Source organism: Xenopus tropicalis, chromosome 9 (genome assembly GCF_000004195.4).
Source record: "Xenopus tropicalis strain Nigerian chromosome 9, UCB_Xtro_10.0, whole genome shotgun sequence".
Lineage (NCBI taxonomy): Eukaryota > Metazoa > Chordata > Amphibia > Anura > Pipidae > Xenopus > Xenopus tropicalis.
This window is the reverse complement of record NC_030685.2, coordinates 54,906,120-54,920,363: the sequence shown is the minus strand read 5'-3', so window position 1 is coordinate 54,920,363 and position 14,244 is coordinate 54,906,120. Positions and strand designations below refer to the sequence as shown.

The window sequence follows — 14,244 nt, the reverse complement described above, 5'->3', positions numbered from 1 at the left end:
AGCATGAAAATCAACCTTCTTTAAAAAATAAAAAAAAGGTGCGTTCGTTTGAGGTGCAGAGTAGAAATCTGTACTGATGCATTAAATATTTTATTTTATATAGCCATTACAATAAGCAGACACTCAATCATTGTTTTATAGTCTAATTTAGTTTTGAAGCAAGGTTACTGCCTGGAAGGGAAGGGGGGGGGGGGGGAATAAAGGCACTCATGAGGGCCATAATGCCCACAATATATATCTGTAGGGTTGCTTCCTTGCTTTCACACAGCCAAAAAAGGTTACATGAGCAGAGAAAAAAGTGTCCTTTATGGACGAATAATTTCTAGACAAAAATATAGTAACCAGAGCAGGGTCTGTGCATGAAAACCGGGAAGTAGTTGCATTGTTAAAATCAATAACATGTTAAAGGTTACCTGGTACTTTGAGTCAATGATAACATTGAATATCTTCTGATTTTATATAAAATATAAGTTACCAATGACAATGTGCTGTTTTGTTTTGGCCAAACACTGAGCTCTCCACAAAAAAATTGTACAAATAATGAACTGAATCTGAATACTAATTTCCATATTCAGATTTGTGGAAAAAAAACAATAAAAAAACAATATGCAAACAAAATAATTAGTCACATTTAGCTGTCCAGAGCTTTAAAGTCAGATTACTTCACGTAATCCCAATGGCCAAATCTGAATCCTGCAAAGAGTGCTGCCAAACCAAATCCTGGATCCAGTGCATGCCTAGTTGCAATTAAATTAAAGCTAATGTAATGAAATTACCCTGCAGTTCAAGGCCTACAGCTCTCATTTTCACATAGCAAGTGGCCTGAAGGTACCTTAAATAATATATAATAGAGCTGGGCGGTATGACCAAAAATTTATATCACGGTATTTTTCAAAATTATATCAGTGTCACTGTATTTGACGGTATTTTTTTTTTCCATGCATGATTAGGTGTTAACCCCATTTCCTAATAAATTAGAGAATAATTACTGCAGTATTGAAAATCAGAGTCAGGCAAGCGAAGGATCGGCAACAGAAAGTCGTAAGGTAAATCAGGCAGGCTTAGTTTCCCAGGCAAGGCCGCAGACAACATAGCACAGGAGGAGGCGTTTGATAGCTTTAAATACCCCCCACGCATGCGCAGAACCGGCGCCGTCAGTGCGTCACGGACGTGCACGCTTTGACATGTATGTGCGCTTTGACGCATGTGCACCTGGACGCGCATGCGCAACGTCCTGCGGACAACGGGACGCGCACGCAAGGAGGCGTGCGGGACCGGCCCGCACGGGTGAGTACCCTGACACCCCGGTATTGCGGTATCTGAAAAATGAATATAGTTTTTAAAAAAAACACCGGTATCCGGTATTAAACGGTATATCGCCCAGCCCTAATATATAACACTACATATTGCACGTTAAACGTGTTTTAACAGTTCCTGTAACAAGGCAACTTATTTTCCAGTAGGGTTTCACTGTATGTATACATGCGTATGTAGTTATGTATAGCATTTTAAAAACCTACTTTTGTAACCAGTGCTGTAAATTAAACTGCTGTGGTTATAGCAAGATGTACAACCGATAGAGGGTGTAATTGCAAGGTGTAAGTCAACAGAAGACCATATCACTTTGTGACAGGTCTTTAGAAGTCTGACATAAACCATCCACAAATGTTGTGCTTCATCCGGAACTGAAGGTTGAATTGGACATTCTACTGTAGCAGTTTTCTGCCCTGGTCAACTTACTTAAAAGAGAGTACACTTCAAGCACAGAATTCAATTATACGGCATAGGGAAATAAACCAAATAACTAAACAGGCATTTGCTAAAACAGCCCCTGTTTATTTCACATATTTTCCTTATACAAATACTGCATGTGCATTAAGAAACAGCAAATTAAAACAAAACAAAATAAAAACATATGTTTACAGAAGCTGCTAATGCACAGTGCTATGTAGGGAAGAAGCATAAATAACAGGTACAGACAAATTAAAATATAAAACCTGCAGGAAATTATATTGATGCCAGCAATTCAATGTTAAAAGTAAATGTAAAACAGGCACAAAAGTGAAAATAATTTACCTTTTGCCCCACAAACCAATAGGCAATTAATCTTTACATGTATGGGTAAGGATGCAGCTCACTATAAATACATCACTGTCAGCAAATAAGTTACACTGACAGAAAATGAAGTATTATTGAAGAAAACAGGAAATTAATCTTGCTTTACTCATCTTCATCATCTTTAGCTTGGTATATAGCTTGATTTCGCCTTTTAATCTTTACCCCACCACTCCCATTCTCATTGCTCATCCTCTTCAATGGTCTGTTGGACTGTTTCCCCTCTCCTTCAGTCTGGCTGCTCTCAGAACGATCAAGCTCATCGTTTGTAGAATCTGTAGCATCATCTGAAGATACAGCCATAGAATCAGGCAGCACCCGAATGTTGGAAAAGTTTATGGAGAGATCAGGTGTATAATCGGGAGAAGGTTCGCCTAACTTTTCTGCCATACCTTCATCTTCTTGATCGTCATCATCTTCTAAAGCAATTTCATCAGGATTGATAGAAGTTGAGAGAAGTGAAGTGTCTGTGCTGTATTCACCAGGGTCTTCTGCAGACCCAATACTGTCTGCTTCATTATCCTCTGTGATATCAATGTCTCCCTCTTCCTCATGCTGGCGGATTTTGGCATTTAGGTCTACAAGTCCCAGTCTGGCACAGAATTCTGTTGTTTGTGGGTTTACAATGTGAGTAGCCACCCTCTTGTATTGTGGGTTGTTGGGGTCATAGCAAGCTGTTGTCATACAGAAGTTGCAAGGGATCTTGATGTCATGTCCCAGATCATCCAAAATTTCTCTCTTAGTTTTCTCAGAGGCACTAAAATCCCACCTAAAATCAATTTATACTTCTGTTAAAATACAGAATTATTTCTTAGTAGTCCACAATGTGAATTAATATATTACTTCGACCATAATCTATCCTTTTAACATAAAGTGGGACAACAAAAAGTTATAATAATAATAATGCTTATTTGTATTTCTGGCTTTAATACGAATTGAATTTTCTTAAAAGGACAGCAAAGAAAAGTATGATGTAAAGAAGAGAAATGTAAAAAGGAAATTAAAAATAGAATACAAAAACAAAAGACACACAAATAATGCAACAAATATGAGAGGGAGAGTAAGTGAAAACTTAATAACCAAGAAAGGGTAGTCTCTCTCCATTCAATCTCCGTGACACACGGGGAGATTAGTCGTGTCAACAAATCTCCGTTGTCACGGACGACTAATCTCCCCGCAATGCCATCCCACTGGCTAGAATGCAAATCGCCGATGGGGTGGCATACGCAGCGATGCGATTTGCCGAAGTTGTCATGAAAGTAAACTTCTGTAACTTCGGCAAATCGTGGCAACATGAATGCCATCCCACCGATGATTTACATTCTAGCCGGTGGGATGGCATTGCGGGGAGATTAGTCATCTGCGACAACGGAGATTTGTTGCAACGGGACTAATCTCCCCATGTGTCACGGCCCTTAGTCAGGGAGAAATGTCCCATCATCTCTAATCTATCCAAGGTTGCCACATTATTTTTTAAATCAGTGCTTTTGTCCAAAGTGACACCACTTCATTTTGCAACGCTCACAAAATGAAATTAGTTTCTAGTAGCACTTCCTTCTCTGTGCAGGGAAGGCCAGCTTGAATCAAGTATACAAGGGAATTAAGTGTGACGTTACCATTAGGTGCCATCTGTACTAGTATTCAATTCTCACTGCACTAAAAGGACAGTGTGGCCACAGATTTCTTGAGTATCTTATGCAGGGCTGCTTAAAAGGAAAAGGCAAAATCACAGGGAGGTGCCAAATGTTAGACACAACCCCCCCACCCCCATTGTAATCACTTACCTGATACCCCAGGCCGCTACTCCTGTTAAAAGAAAACTGCACTGGCCCAGGATACTTCCAAGAAAGAACCAAGGAGCAATAGTCTTCTTTAGCTTCCTAATTCTTCAATGGCCCTGGGTCAGCACATGCGCAGTCGAGTGAAAAAGCCTGCTTTTTGCCTTAAGTTCGTTTTTTCACTATATTGCACATGCGCACCCAGCGAAAGAAGCAGTAAGAGGATTACTCTATGGTGCCCCTCCCCTTATGTTACATGCCTTTTCCTCCCTTGGTTACATACAGCTAGATTTACACTGGACAGAACTTATTATTACATGTTACTTTTGTCATAACTCATGGTGATCTTTTCACCGACATTAAAATAGATTTTGGGGCAAGCAACGCAGATCACTCAGATACTCATCCATCTAATAAATTACCTGGAATGGAGACCATTATTCTCTGGCATGTTCCAAGTCTTTGAAGTTATGTTTAGAAGATCCTTGGTGGCTTTAAGAACAGCCAACCATTCCAAATCATACTCAAGGCAGTCAGGCTTACCAGGATCATGTTCCACATCCACAATCTGATTATGGACAAAGACATAAGGAATGTCATATTCAAGATCAAAAAAGGTTAAAAAGTATTATCAGTGTGTAAAAGGTAAAAAAAACAAAAGTCCTCACTTGCAAGAATTCTCTGTGTGGCAGACATTTATCCAATGCTAAGAACTTTGTGGCTTTGGGTATTTCTCCTTCTACATTAGTCTACATTAGGCATAAAAAGAATAAATAAATAAAAATCAGTTTAGTTGATCACACAGGATATAAAGCAGTGTTTATTTCTTCTAACCTAATATGTCACAAAATAAATGTATATATATGTATATATAAATATATACACACACACACACACACGTGTTAGGATTTCAAAATAATAAACCCCAGATGCATGTTTTATATAATAAAGGATAATACAACCATTTATTTTTTCTTTCTTCATTTCTTACCTGATGCTGCATAAAAGCAGCAAACTTCACATGCAAATGGGCAGAAAACCAGTACGATGGCTGGATGTGGAGTAGAAGTTCCGAAGCTGCTGGACTCCCCAGAGTGTTGTTCTCTACCTCCTGCCTGAAGAAATCCTTCTTTTTTAGAAGCTGTTTTTTGTTTCCATAGTGATAGATGCTTCTAGGCCAGTCGTGTGACATAAAAATGTCCATGGGTTCTTTTAACTGGAAAAACAAAAGCATTTTGAAGAACTGAACTACATCTATATCCCAGTGGGGATTGTGGTAGCCAGGTGACTCACAAGCCAGTCAGAAACTACTGAAACACAACATGCAACACACAAAAACTGAAGTCTAGAGGAGAAAGGGTAATCAGAGACTATGCAAAAAGCAAATTACATTATTGGCTTATATGATATTTCTCAGTACTTATCAGAGGGAAAATGTAAAGCAAGGCTAGACAGAAGCTTTCACAGACTATAACTATTACAGGGAAAATATATGGTGCTTTACCTTCAGTACTTTTCAAACAATAGTTGATTCGGCATAAAAGCTTTGTCTATTTGTATTTATTATTACATGAACAAGTTGCCATATTTTATCAACTGTCAACAATTGCAATTTACATTCTTTTTTTTCCCCCGTTTCAAACTGTTAAGGAAATCTTTAACAGCGCCATTTGCTGGTCAGTGTTCCAACTAATCAGGAGAATATGTTGAGACAGAAAAAAGGGAACTTGTAGGGAGGGAAGACCGATTTTAAAGCAATAACACCCTTATATTACCGCAATGAACCTCTGTCTCCAGTTTGAAAAAATGTGGGGTCTAATAGTTCACAAATAACATTTATGTCAACTTCTTGTTCTCCACAAGGATATCTCATAAGCCAGTTACTCAGCTATGCAATTTCTCTCACTATTTCTGTTACCAAGGAACTCCCACCCATCCGCTCTACTGGTATTCAAAACACTGGTACCCCTTCACTCTTTCCTGGATAGGTATTTCTTCTAATAGTGTTTGACCAGAAGCCTCTTGTACTATCTCACTAGCTGTTCCTGGATTCCCTGTCTAACGGGTGCCCTTTGGAACCTGGCTCCCCTTTCTCCTTGTTGGGACGGAGGCTGCCCATTCTATCTACCCTGACTGCCTTGTGCAGCTAGTGCTCGCTGTATAACCCCACTAGTCTATGCTAGCCATTCCTATCCTACTGCTGCGAGGTCCTGACTCGCCTCCTGTCGGCAGATGGTGACTCACCCATGGCCTGCCATCAAAGATCCTGAACCTGGGTGTGGCTGCTCCTTTTATACCTTCCTGATTGCACTTCCCTCTGGTGGCCAGTGATATAAATTAAACTTAAACTACTTTAACTACGACAAAGTTACTCAAATGAACAAATAACACTATTAGCAATGATCACTTTAATAAGTGTGATTGTGAATAATCAAATATTTCTCATTCTCCTTACACCACCATTTTCCACCTCCTTACAAACATTTCTGATCTTGCTCTGCTCAAGAAAAATATGATAAAGGTCATCAGATTTATCTGATCTATTTCCTGAGCAAAGAAACACCAGAAGAGTTCCCTTCTGGATGTATTCTCCTGGATTGAACAGCTGAACACTGACCAGTAGGTGGTGCTATTGCTACAAAAATCATACTTAAAGGAACAGTAACACCAAAAAATGAAAGTGTATAAAAGTAACTAAAATATGGTGTGTATATGGTGTGTAGGCACCATCTCATGCATTGTGCCCGAGTCTGAGCTTTCAGAAATAGCCAGCGCTACACATTAGAACTGCTTTCAGGTTACATTATTGTTTCTCCTACTCCCATGTAACTGGAGTCCCAAGACAGACTTGGATTTATTACAATTGTGTGCCATTCTATTGTGTGATATCTACCACTTTTAGCAATGCAGGTGTCAGGTAACTGCTATCTTGCTACCTTTCCAATGTTCTGCTTATCAGCTGCTGGAGAGGGGGTGGAAGTGGGGCGACAGCACTTCAACTTGCAGCCCACATGGCCGTAACAGCACCCTGGGAGAACATTGCTAGCCCCATGTGAAATTTCAAAATTAAATATAAAAAATCTGTTTGTGCCTTAAAAAAAATGGATTTCGGTACAGGATTCTGCTGCTCAGCTGTATTAACTAAGGCATTTAAAAAAATAAATCATGTTTTCCCATGACAGTATTCCATTAAACTTAAATACCTAAGCAAGTTTACATTAATTTCATTAATCTGCCTTTTTATAATTGGTGTGGTGTTTGAGTGATTGATATAATAAAGTTTTAATATGTCAAAAACAATGCTAATACATCCTATTAAGGCTTATATTTCTGCAGTGATATAAACAACAGGATTTGGGTGGTATATTGGGCCACTTGGTTCAAATGCTCTGTAATTAACAGAAATAATTTAAAGGGACTCTAAACACTACATCAGTGTAGTCAAGCCAAGAAATTGGATTATCCTCAAAAGTGATTGTACACACACTTTTAGAACAATTAATAAACTAATGCAACGTCTAAGGATACATTATATATTATATGTAATGTGAATTAGGTATTGTGTAAAAAAAAATGCCTTTGATCAATTGTGATATGACAAAACAAACTAAAAAAACCTTACCTGCTTTAGCCTAAAGACCTCTATGTTCCTCACATGGTAGGCACTTCTTACAGTGTCCTTACTGTAAGGTGGTCGTTCAAAATGACCTGCATATGTAAGAATAATTATATTAAGAAAGTAAAAATAGCTGAAGAGTGTCAAGTGCAGCTTTACCTTCTTTGGATAAGCATAAAACCTTACACAACTACAAAAACATAATGTGAACATACCTTTTCGATAGTCATGTGACTTAAATATTCCAGATATTCCACCTATTCTCACTCCACGATATTTTACCACCCCTGCATAGCCTGTCAAAATAGAATAAGTGCAAATTAAAACAAATATTTATAAAAAATTTCTAGCAAGTGCAACTTTTATTGGTAGTAAAATGACAGTGCACATTAGAGTGATTACTTCTATGCACATTTGCATTTACAGATATAACTCTGTGCAGCAATATCATTTTCTCATGTAGATTCATTTATAGACTGTAGTAACAGCAGTTTTTACAACAGATGTCTACAGATATACACAGTAAGTCAGCTCCATGCATATAAATCCAAATAATTCAAATGTTATGTGCGCACAGTAAGCTACACTAATTTGTTACCTGCTATAAATGAAAGCAATATTCGATTTTAAATAGGATAAATGATTCACTTTAATTTAGAAAAGGGCCATCGAGATATTAACTTTTTCTTTTAAACAACTGGGGCGGCGGATATATGCTAAAGGGTGAAAAGTAAATTTTCTACTAATTACTGTCTATACTGTTAACAAAAAATTGCTGGAGAATAGTCTTTTTTTTTTTTAAAAGGATATTTATTATTTAAATGGCTTAGGGGAAATATAAAGGGAAAAGTGTATGTGCAAAGAGGGATGTTAAATGTATCCCATGGAAGCTACCTGAAGTGCAATATCAGACTTACCCACGTAGTAAATATTTGGTGCAACCCAGCCTCCATAAGGTAGTTCTTGGAGGTAGTTTGATGCCTCATGGTTTCCTCCAATAAAGATTGTTAGAATAGGGGCCAGTTTCTCACCAGAGTAATATCTTTAAAATTGGGAAACAAACGATATAATAACATAAAATATATATGGCCTTGGAGCTGTGTTTAACTATGTTTACTGTATGGCAAAGACTATTTATTCAAGAAGAGCATAGCATGCTTCCATGTTTCCCATATAAGCTTGGAATCTGTCTCTCTAATAAAAATGTACATGAATTTGTAATGAAAATAACACATTTCACATCTATTGTACAGATTTATGGATCATTTGCAAACAAAAAAAATACTGCAGTAAATTTGAAGGTGCAATACCATACTTTGATCAAGAGTTAAAGTACAGAGAGTGCCTTGGATGGGAGGAAAAACATTTTTTAATAGAGAATGACAATCAAATGCTAAATTCTTTCAGCCCACATCATCTGATTTATAGCCTGCCACAATAGACTGGCAAGAGGGGGATGGAAATCAAACTTCCTTTTCCCCGTTAAAAGATGTTACATGCTTTTCTCTATCAAAGATGCACTATATGGCAAAAGCAATCAGATAACCTCTGAAACTGAGAGTATTAATATGAGGTTGGTTCACCCTTTGCTGCTACTGTATAATAGTTTCTACTCTTCTCACTGCACTGTAGGGAGACTGTTAGTTGGGAAAGATTTCCATTTAGTGACGATAGCAATAGTGAGGTTCAGCAATTAGGCAAGCAGTTGGTATTCCAGTTCATCCCAACGGTGTTCAGAGAGTGAAGTCAGAGATCTGTGCAGGCCAATTCAGTCCTTTCACTCCTATCTTAGCAAATCAATTCTGTGCAAAGCTTGCCTTATGTATAGGCTGAAATGGAAAAGGACTTGCCCTGAACTGGTACTACGAAGCAAGAAGCATGGAATTTTACACTGTAAATTTGATTTCACTGAAACCAGGGGCCCTTGAATAAACAACTAAAAACAGTGCCAGCTGATTATTCCTCCCCAGCAAAAACTTTACATTAAGCATTCAGGTAGGTAGTGTTCTTCTGGCATCCAACAAACAAACTTTCTGTCTGCCATATAGCAACCATTGAATTGTCATTCCAGTGAAAGCATTTCTGCTGCACTAGTCTAGAGTACTATTTCATGGACCTGATACCACTATAGCCAAGGCCCGTCACTGCACATAGAAAGATGTATCATGTGTGTGTAAGCTCTTTTGGGCAGGGCTCTCTTCACCTTTTGTATTGGTTATTGATTGTTTTATATGTTATTCTGTAAGTCCAATGTATGAAACCCACTTATTGTACAGCGATGCAGAATATGTTGGCGCTTTATAAATAATTGTTAATAATAATGTGTGCTGCTGCTTAAAGTATTTTAACTGAAGGCATATGATTTTAGTAGGGTAACCGGATACTTCTGGCCGTATACATTTACATGTACTGTATATATACCTACCTATCGAAATCTTCAGGTCAGTCTGCGTGTGCAAGCAGATTAACGTCCAGCACACTAAGGCTGGCCACTTATAGACAGGAATATTGAAATTATTATTTATCTACCAGATCAATACCTTGGCAAATATTAAACAGACAAGGAAAGGTTAATACACTTTGCTAATATGTGTTAGGAACCCCTCAGTGTATTAAACTGTTACATTTTTTGTAAATTAAATCCTTTTCAGTTTATGGTAGGGATGCACTGAATCCACTATTTTTGGATTCTTCCAAACCCGAATGTTTCGTAAAGGATTCAGCCAAATACCGAACAAATACCGAGCTGAAAAGAAAAAAAATTAAACTTCTGTGTTTACGTGAGAGAAAGTCACGCAATTTTAAGGATTCGAATTTGGTTCGGTCAGCAGCATGGGTTTGTCCGAATCCTGCTTAAAAAGGCAGAATCTTGTCTGAATCCTAGATTCGGTGCATCCCTAGTTTATGGTACCACAGCCAGGTGCTACTGTTCATTAAAAATGCACCAGTCCAGTGATTTTTGTCACTCAGTGCTGCAAGCCCATCTTTGTCATATTTAAACGCTTTGTGAGTTGTGTATTTTGTTTGGTTTGTTAGCAATGGGAATTTTTACAAAGATGGAGGTACAGTGCTTAATGAAAAAGATCCCAGGTGAAACGTCTACTGAACAGAAGCAGTGGTCCGGGGAAAAATGGTAGCAATTAAATATACTGGGAACTGCTTATTGGCAGTGCATAAACCTTTCATTATCATTTAAAGGAGAAGGAAAGGCTAATAAAGAGTTAATCTCAAGCTGCAGGCATACCTTCAGTTCTCTCAATTGTGCCCTTAAATCTCCCCATATTTCTCCTGTTCAGATGATCAGAAGCCAAACAGGAAGAAAAAACGCTGAGCTGTGTAAAGAAAGTTCCCATAATGCCTCGCTCCTGCACCGAGACCCAGACCGGTGTACATGCTCAGTTTGTAAGACTATGAGGGAGAGGGGAGGGAGAGGGGAGAGAGAAGAGAGCTGCATGTCTCTGGCAGAGGAAAACGGACACCAAAAATCTTTTGACAGAACTCAGTGCAGCATTTCTGTGAGTGCTTATGGCTGTATTTACATAGACCTTTCTGATAAAGCTTACTTAGTTTTTACCTTTCTTTCTCCTTTAAATATGGGCACATGAAATTTGGAAAGCAATTTTGTCTTATCTGGCCACCCTTGTGCTGGGCACCTTTGCAGACCCATCAGCGGAGGCTGCACCACAAATTTAGCCCTCAGACAACAGGATTTTCTAACAAAATCAAAAGATAATTCTTTCTTAATTCTTGACAGATATAAGTCAAGTAGAAACCCTACACCAGTCAACAGGTTCATGAACCTGGAGGGGAAAAATAAGCAGCTTATATCACCTTGTATAAACCATCTAAAGACTTTCCATGATAAAAAGAGCAGATACTGTTAGTACCTAGGGAATTGAATGCTGGGACAACTAGTTACCATCAACTAGGGCATCAAAGGCTATCTACTACAGGTTAAAGCAAAGCTAATTCTTTCCCATGAATCAAATCAGTATACAGTTCAAAAGAAGTGATCCCAGTAAAATATACTTATGTGTCCAAAGAATGATTACTTGTAGAAAGTCTGCATTTGGCGATACTTCTGTGGTACAGCCATACATTTCATGTCCCCCTCATTTCTCACAGCTTGGAAATCTCCACAGCACAGCAGCAGATCTACTTTTGTGTTCTCTTTCTTCTCAAGAAACTGGATAGTTTCATAGATTTTATCCAGCTCACCATGACAGCACCCTTCCACTGCAATCTTCATGGCTGTAGCTTTGATGTTACAAAGCTTAATGCAGCAGAAAGGATCTTCTTAAAAAGTCATCTAAAAAGGACAATTATAATTATTAATAAAACCGAACAGCAGTTTACTTAATTTTTAAGGTTATATAATTTACTAAATAGAAAGAGTTTTTTGTGCATGCTTAAATAGGCTACACTGTTTTTGTATCTGGTTTCCATAAAATTATTAGAAAATACAGTAAAGGGAACTCAAGACTATAAATTTGACTGAAAAGTTTAATTTCAGTTACCCATCCAAGAGAAATAGAAATGAGTGTGTAAAAGGCATCCAGTTAATCTGAATAAGTGTCCGATAATGTGAAAGTCTTGATGTAAATGATGCGTAGGGTACACCAACTATGCTTGGTGCAGCCACCTCAAAGAAGTTGGTCACACTGTGATAATCAACAAATGAACATCGAAAGAGGGGTGCACTTCCATAGCATAGGATCAGAGATAAAACCATTATATAAAATATAAATAAATATTAAAAAAAAAAAAGAGGCAAGTGACATGTGATGTCAAAAAGAACAGTGTGCAGGTGAACATTACATGAAAACAGAAGAGCACCTATTAACCTGGAACTGGCATCAGCATCAAACAGATGAGTGTACTACATCATACAAGAAAGGTGCATCTGAAGTGAGTGTGCATGTGTGCGCTACCTCATACAAGAAAGGTGCATCTGAAGTGAGTGTGCATGTGTGCGCTAGCTCATACAAGAAAGGTGCATCTGAAGTGAGTGTGCATGTGTGCGCTAGCTCATACAAGAAAGGTGCATCTGAAGTGAGTGTGCATGTGCGCGCTACCTCATACAAGAAAGGTGCATCTGAAGTGAGTGTGCATGTGTGCGCTACCTCATACAAGAAAGGTATATCTGAAGTGAGTGTGCATGTGTGCGCTACCTCATACAAGAAAGGTATATCTGAAGTGAGTGTGCATGTGTGCGCTACCTCATACAAGAAAGGTATATCTGAAGTGAGTGTGCATGTGTGCGCTACCTCATACAAGAAAGGTGCATCTGAAGTGAGTGTGCGCGCTACCTCATACAAGAAAGGTGCATCTGAAGTGAGTGTGCATGTGCGCGCTACCTCATACAAGAAAGGTGCATCTGAAGTGAGTGTGCGCGCTACCTCATACAAGAAAGGTGCATCTGAAGTGAGTGTGCGCGCTAGCTCATACAAGAAAGGTATATCTGAAGTGAGTGTGCATGTGTGCGCTACCTCATACAAGAAAGGTATATCTGAAGTGAGTGTGCATGTGTGCGCTACCTCATACAAGAAAGGTATATCTGAAGTGAGTGTGCATGTGTGCGCTACCTCATACAAGAAAGGTATATCTGAAGTGAGTGTGCATGTGTGCGCTACCTCATACAAGAAAGGTGCATCTGAAGTGAGTGTGCGCGCTACCTCATACAAGAAAGGTGCATCTGAAGTGAGTGTGCGCGCTACCTCATACAAGAAAGGTGCATCTGAAGTGAGTGTGCATGTGCGCGCTACCTCATACAAGAAAGGTGCATCTGAAGTGAGTGTGCGCGCTACCTCATACAAGAAAGGTGCATCTGAAGTGAGTGTGCATGTGTGCGCTACCTCATACAAGAAAGGTGCATCTGAAGTGAGTGTGCATGTGCGCGCTACATCACTACAGATGAGACAAAGTTTTTAAAAGGCATATTAATTGGAGCAACCAGAAGGAGATGCAATATTTTTATATAATAAAATTAAAATACAAATTACAATATACAGCTCCCCTTACTAAATCGATATGAACTGTGGCCAAGAGCTGTAACAAATGTAAGTGCATGTAAGACAGACAGTGTGGGGTACCCAGGCCAGGTTCTCTACTAGTGCCTACAGCACGAACCTTCTTCTCCCAAGGACTCTCCATTAGAACTGATAACAAAATAAGGATCCTAAAGTCAATGAGCAGCGCTATTCCAAGACATTTCCAATAGACTAAGCAAGCGTTACCCTGTATAACAACCAAGTACTCCAGCTGCGAACGCCACCAAAGCGCAGGCTGAGAGTGACATTCATGCGTCCCAAAACTGCCACCAACAACCGCAAACGCCGGCACCTGAGGACCACAATACTGCATCAGCTGGAACATTAACAATTTCTAACGCCACAAGCAAAGCTCTACCTGTGTTAGTTAAGGGACGTTCACATGTACCTGGACCTCGGCGCACACGGGTAGCGTCCTCACCCAAACAGGCAGTTATAGCGGAAGTAAGGAAGTGTTAGATTTCAGCCATTTTTGTTTGTGGCATGTCTCCGTTCGAATGCTCTACTCTGAGACTAATCTGTGTCACATGACGCTGACGCCATTCGTCGCGTCCGAATGGCGTCATCGGAAGACGAGTCGCCGCTAGGAACTAGCCACAGCCATTATTAGAAGGTAGGCTGTCAATGCTATTCAGTGCCAGCGGGACAGCAACGTTTTGGGCTACGGAGCGGCCGGACTAACAGA

At 39.2% G+C, this 14,244-nt stretch overlaps 1 protein-coding gene across 3 annotated transcripts; it reads right to left on the bottom strand.

Annotated features, from left to right (window-relative positions):
- Positions 1-1,815: 1,815 nt before the first annotated feature.
- Positions 1,816-14,127, bottom strand: dbr1 (debranching RNA lariats 1). 3 transcript variants are annotated; one of them, XM_012970236.3, is made up of 9 exons: positions 13,918-14,127; positions 11,562-11,818; positions 8,427-8,551; positions 7,725-7,805; positions 7,516-7,601; positions 4,885-5,109; positions 4,562-4,642; positions 4,316-4,461; positions 1,816-2,884 (listed from the first exon to the last, which is right to left on the bottom strand). In XM_012970236.3, the coding sequence occupies exons 2-9, from the start codon at positions 11,756-11,758 to the stop codon at positions 2,221-2,223; spliced, it is 1,605 nt and encodes a 534-aa protein (XP_012825690.1). In that variant the 5' UTR covers positions 11,759-11,818; positions 13,918-14,127; the 3' UTR covers positions 1,816-2,220. The 3 variants fall into 3 exon arrangements, with proteins under 3 accessions (XP_012825690.1, NP_988947.1, XP_012825691.1); NM_203616.1 differs by having other exon boundaries at positions 13,948-13,992; XM_012970237.3 differs by lacking the exon at positions 13,918-14,127 and adding an exon at positions 13,746-13,889.
- Between the last annotated feature and the right edge of the window lie 117 nt (positions 14,128-14,244).

Coding starts and splice junctions, on each gene's coding strand:
- dbr1 (XM_012970236.3), bottom strand. CDS start 11,758: ATGAAGATTGCAGTGGAAGGGTGCTGTCATGGTGAGCTGGATAAAATC. Junction 5,110..7,515: donor AGGTCTTTAGGCTAAAGCAG/GTAAGGTTTTTT, acceptor TTGTTTTTCCAG/TTAAAAGAACCCATGGACAT. Junction 2,885..4,315: donor AATAATGGTCTCCATTCCAG/GTAATTTATTAG, acceptor AATTGATTTTAG/GTGGGATTTTAGTGCCTCTG.